This window comes from Aquarana catesbeiana, linkage group LG01 (assembly GCF_042186555.1).
Source record: "Aquarana catesbeiana isolate 2022-GZ linkage group LG01, ASM4218655v1, whole genome shotgun sequence".
NCBI classification, from domain to species: Eukaryota; Metazoa; Chordata; class Amphibia; order Anura; family Ranidae; genus Aquarana; species Aquarana catesbeiana.
In genome coordinates, this window is record NC_133324.1 from 949,180,220 (window position 1) to 949,201,730 (window position 21,511).

Sequence of the window (21,511 nt, forward strand, 5' to 3'; positions counted from 1 at the left end):
TTCTTGTGATTTTTTTTTTACCAAAAATATGTAGAATACAAAATCGGCCTAAACTGTGGAAATAGTTTTTTTTATATATATATTTTTTTGTGGATATTTATTATAGCAAAAAGTAAAAAAATTTTTTTTTTTTTTTAAATTGTGGCTCTTTTTTTGTTTATAGCGCAATAAATAAAAAACGTAGAGGCGATCAAATCCCACCAAAAGAAAGCTCTATTTGTGGGAAAAAAAAAGGACATCAATTTTGTTAGAGTACAGCATCGCAATTGTCAGTTAAAACGACACAGTGCCGAATCGCAAAAAATGGTCTGGTCAGGAAGGAGGTAAATCTTTCCGGGGCTGAAGTGGTTAATACTCTATTTCAGGGGTACTGAATTAAAATTCTCAGAGGTCCGGTCAATAGAACTTTCTTCCAGCGGAGGTCCAAGCCTTCTGTTTGTGCTATGATTTACAATCTTGAATAAATGAATGAATGAATGACTTGTATAGCGCTACAAATGCGAACTGAATCGCCTCAAGGCGCTAGATCCGTCCTGTGTTGTCCTGCTTCTTAGAAGAGGTAGGTCTTGAGTTTTTTTCTGAAGGCCCGATGCTTTTCTTCCATGCGGATGTTATTGGGTAGAGCGTTCCATAGCCATGGTCCTCGGACTGCGAATCTTCGTTCTCGGTTTGATTTGTAGCGGGACTTGGGAATAAGGAGGAGGTTTTCGTTAGTTGATCGGAGACTTCGATTGGGTGTGTAGTGTTTTATTTTCTCGCATAGGTATTGAGGAGCGTTTCCTTGTGTGCATTTGTGGGTGAGGCAGGGGGTCTTGAATGTGATCCGATCCTTTACTGTTAGCCAATGTAGGCTCCTCAGGGATGGGGAGATGGATTCCCAGGGTTTTTTTCCCATTAGCAGTGTTGTGTTTTGGATGACTTGTAGGCGTGCAATCTGGTATTTAGGTAGTCCTATGTAGAGGGAGTTTGTGTAGTCGAGTCGGGAATTGAAGATTGTTCCAACTACTGCTGCTTTGTCCTCTTCTGGAATGAAGGGGATGAGTCTACGTAGCAGGCGGAGAAGATGGTGAGATCCGTTGACTACTGATCCTATTTGTGCATCCATCGACGATGACTCCGAGACTTTTGGCTTTGGTGCTTGGGGAAATGGTCTGTCCGAGGATGGTGGGTGGTGTCCATGGGGTCTTAGTTTTTGTATTTCGGTTTGAGTGGAGGAGAAAAAGCTCTGTTTTGGATCCATTGAGTTTGAGGGAGCTCGTGGTCATACAGTCATCTATCAATGTCAGGCATTTTTCTAGTCTCTGATATTTGGTCTTTTTGTCCGGTGATGCAAAAGTAGAGTTGAGTGTCATCAGCGTATGAGTGGAAGCACAGGTCCGATTTTCTCACATCACAGCCTCCTGTACCCATCACAGTACCCCCACTCTTTAGGGCCTGATCACCCTGGTCCTCATGGTAAAATGCAGGGTTCTACTGTGTGGGCACCGGTTAGTGTGCGGTCCAGAAAGTGGCAGTGCAATGCGCATTTACTGTAAGTGTGTTGCACTGTGCCCTTTTTTTTTTCTTTCAACGCTATTAAAATATTAAAACTACAATTCATTCATTTTTATGCCCCACAGCTCAGTTGCGATGCATAGAAAGAAACAGACTGTAGAGCCTTCAGGTGAGCTCCGTCGAGTTGCCAAACAATGCAGTGTGTGAACAGGGCACATAGAAAACAATTAATTGTTTTCTCATTTGGAGTGTATAATAATAGGGGGCGCTGGGAACTTAAAGTGGTTGTATAGTCTTTTTTTTTACTTTTACCTACAGGTAAGCCTATAATAAGGCTTACCTGTAGGTAAAAAAAATATCTCCTAAACCTTTACGGTTTAGGAGATATTCCCCTTGCTATGCGCCGCTGACTGCAGCGGCGCATGCGCACAGGGGATTCTCGGCTGAAGCCCGGCAGCTGCCGGACCTAGCCGAGCAAGAACTCTACCACGCGCATGCGTGGGAGTGATGACATCGCGGCTCCAGCCACTCACAGCGCTGGAACCGCGATACCCGGAAGACACGCCGAGGCAACATGACAGCTCCCTCGGCGTGGACCAGGAAAGATACTGACACCTCGTTCTAAGGTAAGTATTTCATAATGAGCTAGTATGCGGTGCATACTAGCTCATTATGCCTTTTGCTTTACAGGGTTAAAAAAGAAAAAAAAAAATTTTGCGGGTATACAACCGCTTTAATAGATACATTTATGGACTTTTCTTTTTTGATTAAATATTTAAAATCACTGTTATTTTAGCACTGAATCAGTAATTAATCATTAATTATTATTTAGCTAAGCACCATGCACTTTATCTGTATATGCACAAAATTTAGTACAATCTATTAAGTTCACAGCTCTCCCTATTATTATACACCCCAAATCAGACAAAAAAAATCGACTTAAATCTTGAAATCGAGTTTAGAGGTCAGATCAATTAAAAAATTCAGCAAATCGATTTTTTTTAGATTTTTTTTTCACCGCGCCGGTCCTGAGGAGCTGCGGGCAGGAGTTTTTAGGCGAGGCCTGAAATTTTAGAAACAAAAGCCATTTTGTAAAAAAAAAACAAAAAAACACGGGATAATTATCTAGATGGGGAGATCAATCAAAGTGATGTAATTGTTGAAAAAAATCAGTATGGGAGTCATATTAGTAAAATAATTCTGATTGGTCAGTGATGACACTGTAGTTTGCACTCAGCACTTACCTGCTTTAGCCCTGACCCAGGAGACGGCCTTCCCCTCCAGCAGCTCCCACTCCTCTCTCTGATCCACACAGGTGGTGTGAAGCCAAATCACCGCCAGGACCGTCACCCACACCGACACCTCCACGTTCTGCAGAGGAGGGAAGGAGAAGTTTATTATATAAGACCTGAAATGTTACATATCTGTATAATTCTGGGTTCTAAATTCCTGCACAGCTCTTGACCAGACATCACCCAACAGGCACCGATTTGGATTTTGGAGGCCACGAGTCAACCATCAAATACCACATGTAGATACACTATATTGTCAGAAGTATTAGGACGCCTGCCTTTACACACACATGAACTTTAATGGAATCCCAGTCTGAGTCCGTAGGGTTCAATATTGAGATGGCCCACCCTTTGCAGCTATAACAGCTTCAAGTCTTCTGGGAAGGCTGTCCACAAGGTTTAGGAGTGAGTCTATGGGAATGTTTGACCAATATTCCAGAAGGGCATTTGTGAGGTCAGGCACTGATGTTGGACAAGAAGGCCTGGCTAGCAGTCTCCGCTCTAATTCATCTCAAAGGTATTGAGGTCAGGACTCTGTGCAGGCCAGTCAAGTTCCTCCATCCCAAACTCGCTCATCCATGTCTTTATGGACCTTGCTTTGTGCACTGGTGATCAGTCATGTTGGAACAGGAAGGGGCCATCCCCAAACTGTTCCCACAAAGTTGGAAGCATGAAATTGTCCAAAATGTCTCGTTATGCTGATGCCTTAAGAGTTCCCTTCACTGGAACTAAGGGGCCAAGTCCAACCCCTGAAAAACAACCCCACACCATAATCCCCCCTCCACCAAATGATTTGGACCAGTGCACAAAGCAAGGTCCATAAAGACATGAATGAGTGAGTTTGGGGTGGAGGAACTTGACTGGCCTGCACAGAGTCCTGAACTGAACCAGATAGAACACCTTTGGAATGGATAAGAGCGGAGACTGCGAGCCAGGCCTTCTCATCCACATCAGTGCTTGACCTCACAAATGCGCTTCTGCAAGAATGGTCAAACATTCCCATAGACACACTCCTAAACCTTGTGGACGGCCTTCCCAGAAGAGTTGAAGCTCTTATAGCTGCAAAGGGCGGAGCCAACTCAATATTGAACCCAACAGACTAAGACTGGGATGTCATTAAAGTTCATGTGTGTGTAAAGGCAGGTGTCCCATTACTTTTGAGAATATAGTGTATGTGTACGCATGTGTTTTTTCTTTATTTATTATGGTCAGAAATAAAAAAAATATATATATATATATATATATATATATATATATATATATATATATATATATATATATATATATATACACACATATATACACATATATATACACACACACACACACACACACACACACACACACATATATATATATGTATGTGTATGTGTGTGTGTGTGTGTGTGTGTGTATGTATATATATATATAAATGATTTTCTCAGGTAAATATAAAATATTGCAGATATGGTCAGTAACACAATACCTGGTCGGGGTTCCCGGTCTTTATATTTGTCTCAGATATTCCCAGGACAGCAGAGATTTGGGGGGTCAGGTTCCAGGATCCGTCCGCATTCTGCAGGGAGATCAGCCTCACAAGAGCCACTAGGACAGCAGGTGGGGGTGAGGGTGGGCCAGATGTTGAAAACAGACAATAGAAATAACAAAGTAACAAATGAAAGATAACCCAGAACAATCATTTCATTTATATACAGAGGGGACGGAAAGTATTCAGACCCCCTTAAATTTTTCACTCTTTGTTATATTGCAGCCATTTGCTAAAATCATTTCAGTTCATTTTTTTTCTCATTATTGTACACACAGCACCCCATATTGACAGAAAAACACAGAATTGTTGACATTTTTGCAGATTTATTAAAAAAGAAAAACTGAAATATCACACGGTCCTAAGTATTCAGACCCTTTGCTGTGACACTCATATTTAACTCAGGTGCTGTCCATTTCTTCTGATCATCCTTGAGATGGCTCTACACCTTCATTTGAGTCCAGCTGGGTTTGATTATACTGATTGGACTTGATTAGGAAAGCCACACACCTGTCTATATAAGACCTTACAGCTCACAGTGCATGTCAGAGCAAATGAGAATTATGAGGTCAAAGGAACTGCCTGAAGAGCTCAGAGACAGAATTGTGGCAAGGCACAGATCTGGCCAAGGTTACGAAAAAATTTCTGCTGCACTTAAGGTTCCTAAGAGCACAGTGGCCTCCATAATCCTTAAATGGAAGACGTTTGGCACGACCAGAACCCTTCCTAGAGCTGGCCGTCCGGCCAAACTAAGCTATCGGGGGAGAAGAGCCTTGGTGAGAGAGGTAAAGAAGAACCCAAAGATCACTGTGGCTGAGCTCCAGAGATGCAGTCGGGAGATGGGAGAAGGTTGTAGAAAGTCAACCATCACTGCAGCCCTCCACCAGTCGGGGCTTTATGGCAGAGTGGCCCGACGGAAGCCTCTCCTCAGTGCAAGACACATGAAAGCCCGCATGGAGTTTTCAAACACCTGAAGAACTCCAAGATGGTGAGAAATAAGATTCTCTGTTCTGATGAGACCAAGATAGAACTTTTTGGCCTTAATTCTAACCGGTATGTGTGGAGAAAACCAGGCACTGCTCATCACCAGTCCAATACAGTCCCAACAGTGAAGCATGGTGGTGGCAGCATCATGCTGTGGGGGTGTTTTTCGGCTGCAGGGACAGGACGACTGGTTGCAATCGAGGGAAAGATGAATGCGGCCAAGTACAGGGATATCCTGGACGAAAACCTTCTCCAGAGTGCTCAGGACCTCAGACTGGGCCAAAGGTTTACCTTCCAACAAGACAATGACCCTAAGCACACAGCTAAAATAACGAAGGAGTGGCTTCACAACAACTCCGTGACTGTTCTTGAATGGCCCAGCCAGAGCCCTGACTTAAACCCAATTGAGCATCTCTGGAGAGACCTAAAAATGGCTGTTCACCAACGTTTACCATCCAACCTGACAGAACTGGAGAGGATCTGCAAGGAGGAATGGCAGAGGATCCCCAAATCCAGGCGTGAAAAACTTGTTGCATCTTTCCCAAAAAGACTCATGGCTGTATTAGATCAAAAGGGGCTTCTACTAAATACTGAGCAAAGGGTCTGAATACTTAGGACCATGTGATATTTCAGTTTTTCTTTTTTGATAAATCTGCAAAAATGTCAACAATTCTGTGTTTTTCTGTCAATATGGGGTGCTGTGTGAACATTAATGAGGAAAAAAATGAACTTAAATGATTTTAGCAAATGACTGCAATATAACAAAGAGTGAAAAATTTAAGGGGGTCTGAATACTTTCTGCCCCCACTGTATATACAATTACTAGTACTTTTTTGCTTATGACATCATTAAGAACAATGGGGTTTTATGAAGATCTGAACACTGACTATTCTCTTTTTGCATATAGATTGTGTACTATTCTTTTGATCTTTGTGATTGGTCACGGTGATCACAGGGTACAGACAGCCAATCACAGTGCACTGTACCATGTGATAGCTGTGGACAATCACAACTGTCCCAATAGTACATAATGGCTATGAATTGATGCCATTGATAAAAAGGATTGCTTATAACATCACTGTTATAACCAATCATAGGGTTTAACCCTTTCATGACTAATGCCGCGTACACACGAGCGGACTTTACGGCAGACTTTGCCCGGCGGACTTTCCGACGGACTTTCCGAATGAACAGACTTGCCTACACACAATCCACCAAAGTCCGTCAAATTCGTACGTGATGACGTACGACCGGACTAAAACAAGGAAGTTCATAGCCAGTAGCCAATAGCTGCCTTAACGTGGCTTTTTGTCCGTCAAACTAGCATACAGATGAGCGGACTTTTCGACCGGACTCGAGTTCGACGGATAGATTTAAAACATGTTTCAAATCTAAGTCCATCCGCTGCGGGCGCTATTGGCTACTGGCTATGAACTTCCTTGTTTTAGTCCGGTCGTACGTCATCACGTACGAATTTGACGGACTTTGGTGGATTGTGTGTAGGCAAGTCTGTTCATTCGGAAAGTCCGTCGGAAGGTATGACCCCGGAAAGCCGAGTACGCACATCTGCGTACGCTCGTCGGGAAGGGGTTAAAGCTCTTCTACTACTAGCCTGCTTGCTGCCACATCCACCTGCTGACTGCTGCCACACAGTCTACTGGACTGATTACAGCCATTCCTACGTCACCATGCTCCTGTGGCTGCTGCCTCACTATCAGTGGCCCCTCGATTCGGAGCTGTACAAGAGGTCCTCCTCTACACATCAGGCTCACCGACCAAGTATATGACAGTACCAAACAGAGATGTCTGAGCCTGCAAAAGGACCGTCTCCATTGGATGAGATCTGTCAGCCCCTTGCTGCACTTATACAAGCAGTTAAGAATCTACAGGAAGGATATGTTCATCTGGAGGAACGTGTACAGTCCTTGGCTACACCAGCAACTATTCCTGCTTTTGCTTCCACCTCTGCTGCATCTGCTACTCAAGCAGGAACTCCCGAAAATCCACAGTAATGATGTTATGCAAGGATGAGACCGGAGTAAGTTCATAGCGTTCCGCAAGGCATGCTTGCCAACTCTGCTTTACTCTAGAGCCACAAACCTTTTCCCTGGAATCCATCAAGGTGGGATTCATCATTTCCCTACTTCAAGGAGAACCACAGTCCTGGGCCCACTGATTATTGAAAGAGAATAATGCACAACTAAATACTATACAACTATTCTTCGATGCCATGTCACAGCTGTATGATGACCCACAGTGATCCACCACTGCAGAGGCAGCTCTACATGCATTCCAGCAAGGCCGCAGAGCGGTCAAGAGCTAGGTCACTGATTTCAGACGTTGGGGTGCAGATACCAGTTGGAATGATGCAGCCCTGCATCATCAGTTTTGTTTGGGTCTCTCAGAGGGTCTTAAAGATTAACTAGTTTGGGTTCGTGTGCCAAGCTCTCTAGACGCTTTAATCACTCTTTCAATGGAGATTGATCGCCGCCTACGTGAAAGCAGAGCTGAAAGATCCACACAACAGTTCCATCCGGTATGGATGTTGCTCAGGATTCCTGTTCCTCCCAACCCAGTTTCCGGAACTTCTGCTTCATCTGCTCCAGAGGCACCCGAATCTATGCAACTGGACCTGATCCACCCTTCATTAACTCCGGAAGAATGTCAACGCCCACAATTGAATAACCTTTGCCTATACTGCGCAGAAGCCAGTCACTATGTGTGCATCTGCCCAGCTAAGCCTCGTAAGCGTCTTTAAATTTCTTCAGGTAACCAGTCACCCTTGTCTGCCAACTCAGCTCACATAGCTCTGCCTGTTTCCTGCCAGCTTTCGGGAAGAATCGTGTCGGTGACCGCAATTATTGATTTGGGAACTTGTAGCTGTTTCACTGACCTGTCCTTTGCAGTTCAGCAACATATCTCGCTACAAACAAGAGGACAAGGACTCACCGTATTCCTAGCCGATGGGTCTTGCATCAAACCAGGACTTGTAACTAAAGAGACACCACCAATCCTGACTATCACCTCCAACAACTATCATGAGCTGCTGCGTTTAGATGCAATGTCATCACCATTATTTCCTGTCATTTTGGGCCTACCCTGGCTAAAGGCCCACAACCCACAGATTGATTGGAATTCCTATCACCATACTGCCAGAAACACTGCATGACAGCATCACCTCCCATCATACGTTACTTTGTGTATGGACTCAAACATGGAATTGTGCCAAGTGGTTCCAAAGCCTTACCATGAATACTTGGATGTTTTCAGTAAACGAGGAGCAGATACTCTCCGCCCGCAAAGACCCTAAGATTGCCCCATCGAGCTTCTCCCTGGAGCTGAAATTCCCTTTGGACGCATCTTCCCCTTGTCTGAATGGGAATTAGGGCTACATTGACAAAAACCTACAGAACCCACAGAAAGCATTCGTCTGTCCTATCTCATCAGCCGGTGCAGGTATATTCTTTGTAGAAAAAAAAGGAACATTCTCTGAGACCACATGTTGACTACCGTGATCTAAACAAGGTCACAGTGAAAAAATGCTATCCTCTTCCCTTGGCCCCAGAACTGTTCCAAAGATTTAAATCTGGCATTATCTTTACAAAACTGGACTTGAGAGGGGCATATAACATTGTCCGTATTCAAGAAGGGGATGAATGGAAGACTGCTTTCCGTACTCGATTCGGGCACTTGGAATACTTAGTCATGCCCTTTGGCCTATGCACTGCACCTTCCAGGACTTCAAGGCCTTTTTTACTACTTTAGCTACAATGTGCTAAAGAAAAATGGCAACCGATTGCATTCAGTTTTGGCCATAGTGAGTCGGTCACCTCTATAGGAAGAAGAGCTGGGATTAATTGTTGTTGTGCTGTTCAGAGCTCCTAGGGCTGAGTCTCTGTTCCCTATGCCTGGCTTCTGGAACTGTTAGAGGGTTCTAGAACTTAGAGAATGGAGGAGCAGAGATTAGGCCTGAATATTTATGGAGTCTCCTCCAATCCCTCCGTGGGGACAGCCCAGAAAGTGGGGAGATAGCCCATAAATGTTCTAGAGTTTGGCAGCAGGAGAGCAGAGTTCAGTTGGATAGAGGGGCTGGAGGGAACCCTCTGCTGAGGGGCTCTGCCCCTGGGTAGAAGACAGAGCAGACGAACAAGAGTGAGAGAAGCTGAAGACTCTCATCCCTTTCCAGCCTCAGCTAGGCTTAGCATAAGCCATCCGGGGAGCCAGGATTGGGACCTGTTCAGCAGGAGGTCTATGCAGCAGTCACTTAAGCTTCAAGGGGTTGTAAAGGTTCAGGGTTTTTAAAAAAACAAACATGCCATACTTACCTCCGCTGTGCAGTTGGTTTTGCACAAAGTGGCCCCGATCCTCCTCTTCTGGGGACCCTCAGCGGCGCTCCTGGCTCCACCTCTTGAGTGCCCCATCAGAGACGTGCTCTCCTTCGTGGACACCCGTGCAGGTGCTTCCGTGTCCTGCTTCTGCATCTATTCACACAGAAAGCAGGACACGGCCCCGCTCCCTGGCGCCTGCATCATTTCATTTGATTGACAGCAGCGGGAGCCAGTGGCTGCGCTGCTATCAATCTATCCAATCAGGGCAAGAGACACCGGCCAGAACTGGTGTGCTCGTTCCCATTGTGGGAAACACAGGGCTCAGGTAAGTATAACGAGGGCTGGGGGGGGCTCCTGAGTGACAGAAGGTTTTGCATCTTAATGCATAGAATGCATTAAGGTGAAAAAACACGAGGGTTTACAACCCCTTTCAGGATTTACCAAAGGGCCTGAGTGTCAAGGGGAAGCAGGCCGAACCACTACTCCCCAGAGCCTGATATAGGAGAAGCAGGAGAAGCAGCAAGGTGCAATATCCCACTTGCTCACTACCAAGCAGGGCCGGACTGGCCAACCGGGATCCCGGGAAATCTCCCGGTGGACCGGTGGTCTGGCTACCCCTGCGGCCGCTGTGAAGGCAGCGGCGCCTGAAAGAAATATGGCTGCGGGGCCGGGCCGACGTGCAACTAAGCAGGCGCCAGTGCTGTTCCGAAGTTAGCCGTGCTCGAGTAAGCCCGTACACGCTCGTTAATTTTCGGAAATGCGGGCGCAAGCGCAGTGACACGATGACGCCGAGCGGCGCCATTTTTAAAAGTAAAGCGGTTATGGCGCTCAGTGAGGACTCGTCTGGTGGCGTGTGCCTCTTCCTGCATCCCCCCACAGCCTCTGACCTCCTGTCCCCCCCCTGCAGCCTCTGACCACCTGTCCCTCCCTGCAGCCTCTGACATCCTGTCCCTCCCTGCAGCCTCTGACATCCTGTCCCCCCCTGCAGCCTCTGACCACCTGTCCCCCCCAGCAGCCTCTGAACACCTGTCCCCCCCAGCAGCCTCTGACCACCTGTCCCCCCCTGCAGCCTCTGACCACCTGTCCCCCCCCTGCAGCCTCTGACCACCTGTCCCCCCCCTGCAGCCTCTGACCTCCTGCCCCCCCTGCAGCCTCTAACCTCCTGTCCCCCCCCCCGCAGCCTCTGACCTCCTGTCCCCCCCCCCGCAGCCTCTGACCTCCTGCCCCCCTGCAGCTTCTGACCACCTGTCCCCCCCTGCAGCCTCTGACTTCCTGTCCCCCCCTGCAACCTCTGACCTCGTGTCCCCCCTGCAGCCTCTGACCTCGTGTCCCCCCTGCAGCCTCTGACCTCCTGCCCCCCTGCAGCCTCTGACCTCCTGTCCCCCCCGCAGCTTCTGACCTCCTACCCCCCTGCAGCCTCTGTCTTCCTGTCCGAACCCCCCGCAGCCTCTGACTTCCTGTCCGAACCCCCCGCAGCCTCTGACCTCCTGTTCGCACCCCCCGCAGCCTCTGACCTCCTGTCCCCCCTGCAGCCTCTGACCTCCTACCCCCCCCCTGCAGCCTCTGACTTCCTGTCCTCCCCCTGCAGCCTCAGACCACCTGTCCCCCCCTGCAGCCTCTGACTTCCTGTCCCCCCCTGCAGCCTCTGACCACCTGTCCCCCCCTGCAGCCTCTGACCACCTGTCCCCCCCTGCAGCCTCTGACTTCCTGTCCCCCCCCCTGCAGCCTCTGACCACCTGTCCCCCCCTGCAGCCTCTGACCTCCTGTCCCCCCCTGCAGCCTCTGACCTCCTGTCCCCCCCCCACAGCCTCTGACCTCCTGTCCCCCCCCCCGCAGCCTCTGACCTCCTGTCCCCCCTGCAGCCTCTGACCTCCTGTCCCCCCACTGCGGCCTCTGACCTCCTGTCCCCCCCCTGCAGCCTCTGACTTCCTGTCCGCACCCCCCTCAGCCTCTGACCTCCTGTTCGCACCCCCCCGCAGCCTCTGACCTCCTGTCATCCCCTCCTCAGCCTCTGATCTCCTGTCGTCCCCTCCTCAGCCTCCGACCTCCTGTCTCCCACCCACAGCCTCTGACCTCCTGTCGTCCCCCCCGCAGCCTCTGACCTCTCCTGTGGTCCCCTCCTCAGCCTCTGACCTTCTGTCATTCCCTCCGCAGCCTCAGCTCTTGACATCCCCCACGCAGCCTCTGATCTCTCCTGTCGTTCCCCCCCCTGCAGCCTCTGACCTCCTGTCCCCCCCGCAGCCTCTGACCTCCTACCCCCCCTGCAGGCTCTGACCACCTGTCCCTCCCTGCAGCCTCTGACTTCCTGTCCGCACCCCCCGCAGCCTCTGACCTCCTGTTCGCACTCCCCGCAGCCTCTGACCTCCTGTCCCCCCCCCTGAAGCCTCTGACTTCCTGCCCCCCCTGCAGCCTCTGACCTCCTGTCCCCCCTGCAGCCTCTGACCTCCTGTCCCCCCCCTGCAGCCTCTGACCTCCTGTCCCCCCCCTGCAGCCTCTGACCTCCTGTCCCCCCCTGCAGCCTCTGACCTCCTGTCCGCACCCCCCGCAGCCTCTGACCTCCTGTCCGCACCCCCCGCAGCCTCTGACCTCCTGTCGTCCCCCCCGCAGCCTCTGACCTCTCCTGTGGTCCCCTCCTCAGCCTCTGACCTCCTGTCGTCCCCTCCTCAGCCTCTGACCTCCTGTCGTCCCCTCCTCAGCCTCTGACCTCCTGTCGTCCCCTCCTCAGCCTCTGACCTCCTGTCGTCCCCTCCTCAGCCTCTGACCTCCTGTGGTCCCCCCCGCAGCCTCTGACCTCTCCTGTGGTCCCCTCCTCAGCCTCTGACCTTCTGTCATTCCCTCCGCAGCCTCAGCTCTTGACATCCCCCACGCAGCCTCTGATCTCTCCTGTCGTTCCCCCCCCCGCAGCCTCTGATCTCTCCTGTCGTTCCCCCCCCGCAGCCTCTGACCTCTCCTTTCGTCCCCTCCGCAGCCTCTGACCTCTCCTGTCGTCCCCTCCGCAGCCTCTGACCTCTCCTGTCGTCCCCTCCGCAGCCTCTGACCTCCCCTGCACCATCCGCAGCCTCTGACCTCCCCTGCATCATCCGCAGCCTCTGACCTCCCCTGCACCATCCGCAGCCTCTGACCTCCCCTGCATCATCCGCAGCCTCTGACCTCCCCTGCATCATCCGCAGCCTCTGACCTCCCATGTACCATCCGTAGCCTCTGACCTCCCATGTACCATCCGTAGCCTCTGACCTCCCATGTACCATCCGCAGCCTCTGACCTCCCATGTACCATCCGCAGCCTCTGACCTCCCATGTACCATCCGCAGCCTCTGACCCAGAGCTGGACTGGCCAACCGGGATACCGGGAAATCTCCCGGTGGGCCGGTGGTCTGGCTACCCCTGCGGCCACTGTGAGGGCAGCGGCGCCTGAAAGAAATATGGCTGCCGGGCCGACGTGCAACTGCGCAGGCGCCAGCGCTGTTCCGAAGTTAGCCGTGCTCGGGTAAGCCCGTACACGCTCGGCAATTTTCAGAAATGCGGGCGCATACGCAGTGACACGACGGCACCGAGCAGCGCCATTTTTAAAAGTAAATCGGTTACGGCGCTCAGTGAGGACTCGTCTGGTGGCGTGTGCCTCTTCCTGCGTCCCCCCACAGCCTCTGACCTCCTGTCCCCCCCCTGCAGCCTCTGACCACCTGTCCCCCCCTGCAGCCTCTGACCACCTGTCCCCCCCTGCAGCCTCTGACCACCTGTCCCCCCCCACAGCCTCTGACCTCCTGTCCCCACCCGCAGCCTCTGACCACCTGTCCCCCCCTGCAGCCTCTGTCCCCCCTGCAGCCTCTGATCTCCTGTCCCCCCTGCAGCCTCTGATCTCCTGTCCCCCCTGCAGCCTCTGACCACCTGTCCCCCCCTGCAGCCTCTGACCACCTGTCCCCCCCTGCAGCCTCTGACCACCTGTCCCCCCCCTACAGCCTCTGACCTCCTGTCGCCCCCCTGCAGCCTCTGACCTCCTGTCGCCCCCCTGCAGCCTCTGACCTCCTGTCGCCCCCCTGCAGCCTCTGACCTCCTGTCCCCCCCTGCAGCCTCTGACCTCCTGCCCCCCCTGCAGCCTTTGACCACCTGCCCCTCCCCTCCTCAGTCTCTGACCTCCTGTCTCCCACCCGCAGCCTCTGACCTCCTGTCGTCCCCCCCGCAGCCTCTGACCTCTCCTGTGGTCCCCTCCTCAGCCTCTGACCTTCTGTCATTCCCTCCGCAGCCTCAGCTCTTGACATCCCCCACGCAGCCTCTGATCTCTCCTGTCGTTCCCCCCCTGCAGCCTCTGACCTCCTGTCCCCCCCCGCAGCCTCTGACCTCCTACCCCCCCTGCAGGCTCTGACCACCTGTCCCTCCCTGCAGCCTCCGACTTCCTGTCCGCACCCCCCGCAGCCTCTGACCTCCTGTTCGCACTCCCCGCAGCCTCTGACCTCCTGTCCCCCCCCCTGAAGCCTCTGACTTCCTGACCCCCTGCAGCCTCTGACCTCCTGTCCCCCCCCGCAGCCTCTGATCTCCTGTCCCCCCTGCAGCCTCTGACCTCCTGTCCCCCCCCTGCAGCCTCTGACTTCCTGTCCGCACCCCCCGCAGCCTCTGACCTCCTGTTCGCACCCCCCCGCAGCCTCTGACCTCCTGTCATCCCCTCCTCAGCCTCTGACCTCCTGTCTCCCACCCGCAGCCTCTGACCTCCTGTCGTCCCCCCTGCAGCCTCTGACCTCTCCTGTGGTCCCCTCCTCAGCCTCTGACCTTCTGTCATTCCCTTCGCAGCCTCAGCTCTTGACATCCCCCACGCAGCCTCTGATCTCTCCTGTCGTTCCCCCGCAGCCTCTGACCTCCTGTCCCTCCCTGCAGCCTCTGACTTCCTGTCCGCACCCCCCGCAGCCTCTGACCTCCTGTTCGCACCCCCCGCAGCCTCTGACCTCCTGTCGTCCCCTCCTCAGCCTCTGACCTCCTGTCGTCCCCTCCTCAGCCTCTGACCTCCTGTCGTCCCCTCCTCAGCCTCTGACCTGTCGTCCCCTCCTCAGCCTCTGACCTCCTGTCGTCCCCTCCTCAGCCTCTGACCTCCTGTCTCCCACCCGCAGCCTCTGACCTCCTGTCGTCCCCCCCCGCAGCCTCTGACCTCTCCTGTGGTCCCCTCCTCAGCCTCTGACCTTCTGTCATTCCCTCCGCAGCCTCAGCTCTTGACATCCCCCCCGCAGCCTCTGACCTCTCCTTTCGTCCCCTCCACAGCCTCTGACCTCTCCTGTCATCCCCTCCGCAGCCTCTGACCTCTCCTGTCGTCCCCTCTGCAGCCTCTGACCTCTCCTGTCGTCCCCTCCCCAGCCTCTGACCTCCCCTGCACCATCCGCAGCCTCTGACCTCCCCTGCACCATCCGCAGCCTCTGACCTCCCCTGCACCATCCGCAGCCTCTGACCTCCCATGTACCATCCGCAGCCTCTGACCTCCCATGTACCATCCGCAGCCTCTGACCCAGAGCTGGACTGGCCAACCAGGATACTGGGTAATCTCCCGGTGGGCCGGTGGTCTGGCTACCCCTGCGGCCACTGTGAGGGCAGCGGTGCCTGAAAGAAATATGGCTGCTGGGCCGACGTGCAACTGCGCAGGCGCCAGCGCTGTTCCAAAGTTAGCCGTGCTCGGGTAAGCCCGTACACGCTCGGCAATTTTCGGAAATGCGGGCGCATACGCAGTGACACGATGGCACAGAGCAGCGCCATTTTTAAAAGTAAATCGGTTACGGTGCTCAGTGAGGACTCGTCTGGTGGCGTGTGCCTCTTCCTGCGTCCCCCCACAGCCTCTGACCTCCTACCCCCCCCCGCAGCCTCTGACCACCTGTCCCCCCCTGCAGCCTCTGACCTCCTGTCCCCCCCTGCAGCCTCTGACCACCTGCCCCCCCCTGCAGCCTTTGACCACCTGCCCCCCCTGCAGCCTCTGACCACCTGCCCCCCCTGCAGCCTCTGACCACCTGCCTCCCCCCTGCAGCCTCTGACCACCTGCCTCCCCCCTGCAGCCTCTGACCACCTGCCTCCCCCCTGCAGCCTCTGACTTCCTGTCCCCCCCCTGCAGCCTCTGACTTCCTGTCCCCCCCTGCAGCCTCTGACCCCCTACCCCCCCGCAGCCTCTGACCACCTGTCCCCCCCTGCAGCCTCTGACTTCCTGTCAGCACCCCCCGCAGCCTCTGACCTCCTGTTCGCACCCCCCCGCAGCCTCTGACCTCCTGTCATCCCCTCCTCAGCCTCTGACCTCCTGTCATCCCCTCCTCAGCCTCTGACCTCCTGTCGCCCCCTCCTCAGCCTCTGACCTCCTGTCGCCCCCTCCTCAGCCTTTGACCTCCTGTCCCCCCCCCCCGCAGCCTCTAACCTCTCCTGTCGTCCCCTCCTCAGCCTCTGACCTTCTGTCATCCCCTCCGCAGCCTCAGCTCCTGACATCCCCCCGCAGCCTCTGACCTCTCCCGTTGTCCCCTCCGCAGCCTCTGACCTCTCCAGTCGTCCCCTCCGCATCCTCTGACCTCTCCTGTCATCCCCTCCGCAGCCTCTGACCTCCCCTGCACCATCCGCAGCCTCTGACCTCCCCTGCATCATCCGCAGCCTCTGACCTCCCCTGCATCATCCGCAGCCTCTGACCTCCCCTGCACCATCCGCAGCCTCTGACCTCCCCTGTACCATCCGCAGCCTCTGACCTCCCCTGTACCATCCGCAGCCTCTGACCTCTCCTGTACCATCCGCAGCCTCTGACCTCTCCTGTACCATCCGCAGCCTCTGACCTCTCCTGTACCATCCGCAGCCTCTGACCTCTCCTGTACCATCCGCAGCCTCTGACCTCTCCTGTACCATCCGCAGCCTCTGACCTCCCCTGTACCATCCGCAGCCTCTGACCTCTCCTGTACCATCCGCAGCCTCTGACCTCTCCTGTACCATCCGCAGCCTCTGACCTCTCCTGTACCATCTGCAGCCTCTGACCTCCCCTGTACCATCCGCAGCCTCTGACCATCTCTTGTCTTATATCACGACTGCAGTCTGGAGCGGAGTCAACAGTGGGAGTGCTGCAGGGATGGGGGTCATGGGAGAAGTCAGACATGTATGGACTATGGAGAGGAAACTATGGGATAAAACCAGAGCCACCGAGCTGGAGCCGACTGACTGAGCCCTGCATGGTGCACCTGAGAGGAGGTCAGTGACAGCGCCGCCAGGCCTACCTGAGAGGGGGGGGGGTCAATACAATATTGTAAGGGGGCACTGATATAAAGTTTTATCCCTTATATCAGTAAACCCCCGTACCTTAGTGTTTTCTTTCTGTAGAAGGTGGTCTCTGGTCACCAGAGTCCTCCCCACATTCCCAGAGTTCCCCTTTACATCATAGTCTGCAGGATTCCACCTTACAGTGTAAGTGAGAACTCTGATGTAAAGGGGAATGCAGTGGACTCTGATATAAGTGGGGTCTCTGGTCACCAGTGCCCCCCTTTTATATCAGAGTTCCCTTGCACTGTAAAGGGGAATCCTCCTGATGTATGGGGGGACTCTGTGTTGGGTTATATTAATCTGACCTTCATGTAAGAGGAGAAATATGGTGTTTGACTTTTGTTTAACTTAACACATTGCTAATAGCAGTTTATTGCTTAAATATTGATATTTGCACTGAAACCTGCCATTTACGGCACCTTTTTTTTGCAGTATCAGTAAAAAATGTGCCAGTAAATGCCATGATTTTTGCCAGTAAAAACAATTAAAAATTGCTGCTGTTTGTAAATTCCATGTCTCTCTTATCTATAGATAATACACTCTTCAAATGTGCTTTAAAATGCATGGTTTTCCCTTTGTGAACAAGAAAATAACGACGTTATGCGGTTGGGCTGGTATAAAAATGCTATGGGGCTGGTATGAAATTATTTCCAGGGCTGGTTTTTATTCCCAGTCCGGCCCTGCTTCCGTATCACAGCACCTTTCTCCCATTCACCTTAGCACTTTAATCACAGATCCTTCCTTCCACCATTTCGCCGACCCCCCTGGTCACAGCACCTCTCTCCCATCCACCTTATACATCACATCACAGCATCTCCCTCACGCCTGTCTCACCAACTTCCCTGGTCATAGGACCTCTCTCTCACCAACCTCATCCCCCTACATCACAGCACATTCCTCTCATTCAATGTAGTTTTTATTCACAGATCCTTCCTTCCACCATCTCATCAACCCCCCTGGTCACAGTGCCTCCCTCCTGTCCACCTTATTCTTTACATATCATCTTCCTCACTTCCATCTCACCAACTTTCCTGGTCATAGGACCTCCCTCCCATCCACCGTATTCCCTACATCACAGCACCTTCTCAAGCCCATTTCATATATTCTCCTGGTTATTTCATTTCATTCTCCTGGACATAGCATCTCCCTTCACTCTCATCCCCCCAGTTACATCACTTCATTGGACACCTCACTCTCATTCCTCCCTGGCCAACTCACCTAGCTCACCCTCCACTTACAGCTTTTGTCTTCCCTGGTCACTTCACCCTCCAATCACAGCACATCCCTTCCTGGCCACCTCGCCCCCAGCTTACAATGCATCCCTCCTTGCCTACTTCTGTTCCCAATCGCGATGTGTTCCTCCCCAACAACCTCCAATCCACCCACAGTAATTCCTCTCTGCATCCATCATTTACCCTCAGCTCAAAGTACATCCCTGACAGTCACCACTCCATCACCATTACCACCTAATTCTCTCCATCAGTGCCAACAGTTCCTCCGCTCCACAGGCCTCCCCTCTGCTGTCTCTGTCCCCCTCCATTTTCATGCTACACTTCACACTGACCATCAGCCCAACCCAACAAACGTACCTGTCCTGGAATAGGGAGACTTTTGCTAATAAGAATACATTTTTTTGTCTTACAAATAAGGCTGCACTCATGACAGAATTCCCAGAGTATCACAAGCTTTCTAAAGTGGCAGCACAGTAGAATCAGCAACCACAAAAAAATAAAAAATATGGTACTTACACATGTCCTCCTGTTTAAGCATTTCCGGGGGACCAATCAAATAAAGTAACTTTTCATGTCCTCCGTGGAATCCTGAGTGCCCCCTCATGTGTGCTGTAAGAGAGGACAGATGATGAGGGATAAACACCATTATACAGACTCTACAGGATACTTGTGGATTCCTCACTATGATATGTGACTGTGGTCATCAGGGCTGGAAGAATATAAAGTGTGTCTAAACCCGAAATAAAAAATGTGATATATTACAGCTCAGTACTTAGATGTGGTGGCTGCATTCATTTTATTTTTTCAGACGTTTTTCCTTTATTTATCACCTGGTGGTCCTACAAATAACATACTTCCTGTTTCTTCTTGCCTGCACATTTTTTCTCCACTGTGGGAAGCCATGGTTGTCACCCAGGCTGGACTTTAAACGTGTCCATCTTTGTTCATCTCCAGTACATGGTGGATGGATGAGATTAGTAGTTTATACAATAAAAGATAATATTTGTGCTTTCATTTAAGAACTAGGACATAGCCAGGGCTGTCTTTAACACTGGGCAAAAGGGGCCCCAGACCCAGTCATTGTTGAGGGGCCCAAGGCAGCTTCCCCTTGAGCCCACACATAGTTGATAAGTGGATTCGGGAGGGCCCAAGAAGATGTTTGCCCAGTGCCCAGTCAATATTAAAGACGGCCCTGGACATAGCATTTCTGGCATGATCAGAAAGTATTTTCTGTACTTGCTGAAAATGTTCTGCCTCATATAAGTACTGAGAAGCTACATTATAATAAATGTTTGTTTTTTGATTAAGATACAATTTACCACAGTACTTAACGAGGGGTTAATAGTTTTCTGCCCACTGATTAGAGATGTAGCCTACAACACAGTCCTGACTTCTTACGTTTCTCCAGGGGTGTTGCTAGGCGGCAAAAAGACCAGGGGCTTCACCCCAAAGTCCAAGGCCGGCACGGGGTGGGGGGCTCTAGTGGCGCTGGGTTTTTAGGCTGGGTGGTGGGGTTGTGTGGCGGGGGGTACGCTCACTTGCTGGTTGCTGCTTGGCTTACCAGTGCCCATCAATGCTGACCATTAAACTGACCTACCTACCTGACATACATACACTGACCTACCTGACACACACTGACCTACACTGACCTACATACACTGACCTACCTGACACACACTGACCTACCTGACATACACTGACCTACCTGATATACACTGACCTACCTGATATACACTGACCTACCTGACACACACTGACCTACACTGACCTACATACACTGACCTACCTGACACACACTGACCTACCTGACATACACTGACCTACCTGATATACACTGACCTACCTGACACACACTGACCTACCTGACACACACTGACCTACCTGACACACACTGACCTACACTGACCTACATACACTGACCTACCCGACACACACACTGACCTACCCGACACACACTGACCTACCTGACACACACTGACCTACCTGACACACACTGACCTACCCGATATACACTGACCTACATACACTGACCTACCCGACACACACTGACCTACATACACTGACCTACCTGATATGCACTCATCTACACACACACTGACCTACCTGACACACACTGACCTACCCGATACACATACACTGACCTACCCGATACACATACACTGACCTACCCGAAACACACTGACCTACCTGACATAAACTGACTTACCTGATATACACTGACCTGATATAAACTGACCTACATACACTGACCTACCCGACACACACTGACCTACCTGATATACACTGATCTACACACACACTGACCTACCTGATATACACTGACCTACCTGACATACCCTGACCTACATACAGTGACCTACCTGACATACACTGACCTACATACACTGACCTACCTGATACACACTGACCTACATACACTGACCTACCTGACATACACTGACCTACCTGATATACACTGACCTACCTGATATACACTGACCTACCTGATATACACTTACCTACCTGACATACACTGACCTACCTGATATACACTGATCTACACACACTGACCTACCCGATACATACACCAACCTACCCGAAACACATACACTGACCTACCCGACACACACTGACCTACCTGACACACACTGACCTACCTGACACACACTGACCTACCCGATACATACACCAACCTACCCGAAACACATACACTTACCTACCCGACACACACTGACCTACCTAACACACACTGACCTACCTAACACACACTGACCTACCTGACATACACTGACCTACCTGACATACACTGACCTACCTGACATACACTGACCTACCTGACATACACTGACCTACATACACTGACCTACCCGACACACACTGACCTACATACACTGACCTACATACACTGACCTACCCGACACACACTGACCTACCTGATATACACTCATCTACACACACACTGACCTACCTGACACACACTGACCTACCCGATACATACACCAACCTACCCGAAACACATACACCAACCTACCCGACACACACTGACCTACCTAACACACACTGACCTACCTAACACACACTGACCTACCTGACATAAACTGACTTACCTGATATACACTGACCTACCTGACATACACTGACCTACATACACTGAGCTACCTGACATACACTGACCTACATACACTGACTTACCTGACATACACTGACCTACCTGACACACACTGACCTACATACACTGACCTGACACACACTGACCTACCTGACACACACTGACCTACCTGACACACACTGACCTACCTGACACACACTGACCTACCTGACACACACTGACCTACCTGACACACACTGACCTACCTGACATACACTGACCTACATACAGTGACCTACCTGACATACACTGACCTACATACACTGACCTACCTGACAT

At 51.7% G+C, this 21,511-nt stretch overlaps 1 protein-coding gene across 3 annotated transcripts in view; it reads right to left on the reverse strand.

The window, feature by feature from the left end:
- LOC141121656 (von Willebrand factor A domain-containing protein 5A-like) overlaps window positions 1–21,511 on the reverse strand; it is a 132,268-nt gene that overhangs the window by 7,583 nt on the left and 103,174 nt on the right. For all 3 annotated transcript variants that reach the window (XM_073611355.1, XM_073611346.1, XM_073611339.1), the window contains exons 16-18: window positions 18,622–18,714; window positions 4,252–4,406; window positions 2,739–2,865 (exon numbers count right to left, since the gene is read on the reverse strand). In XM_073611355.1, coding sequence (XP_073467456.1) covers window positions 2,739–2,865; window positions 4,252–4,406; window positions 18,622–18,714 — 375 coding nt within the window. The remainder of the gene's footprint in view (window positions 1–2,738; window positions 2,866–4,251; window positions 4,407–18,621; window positions 18,715–21,511) is intronic.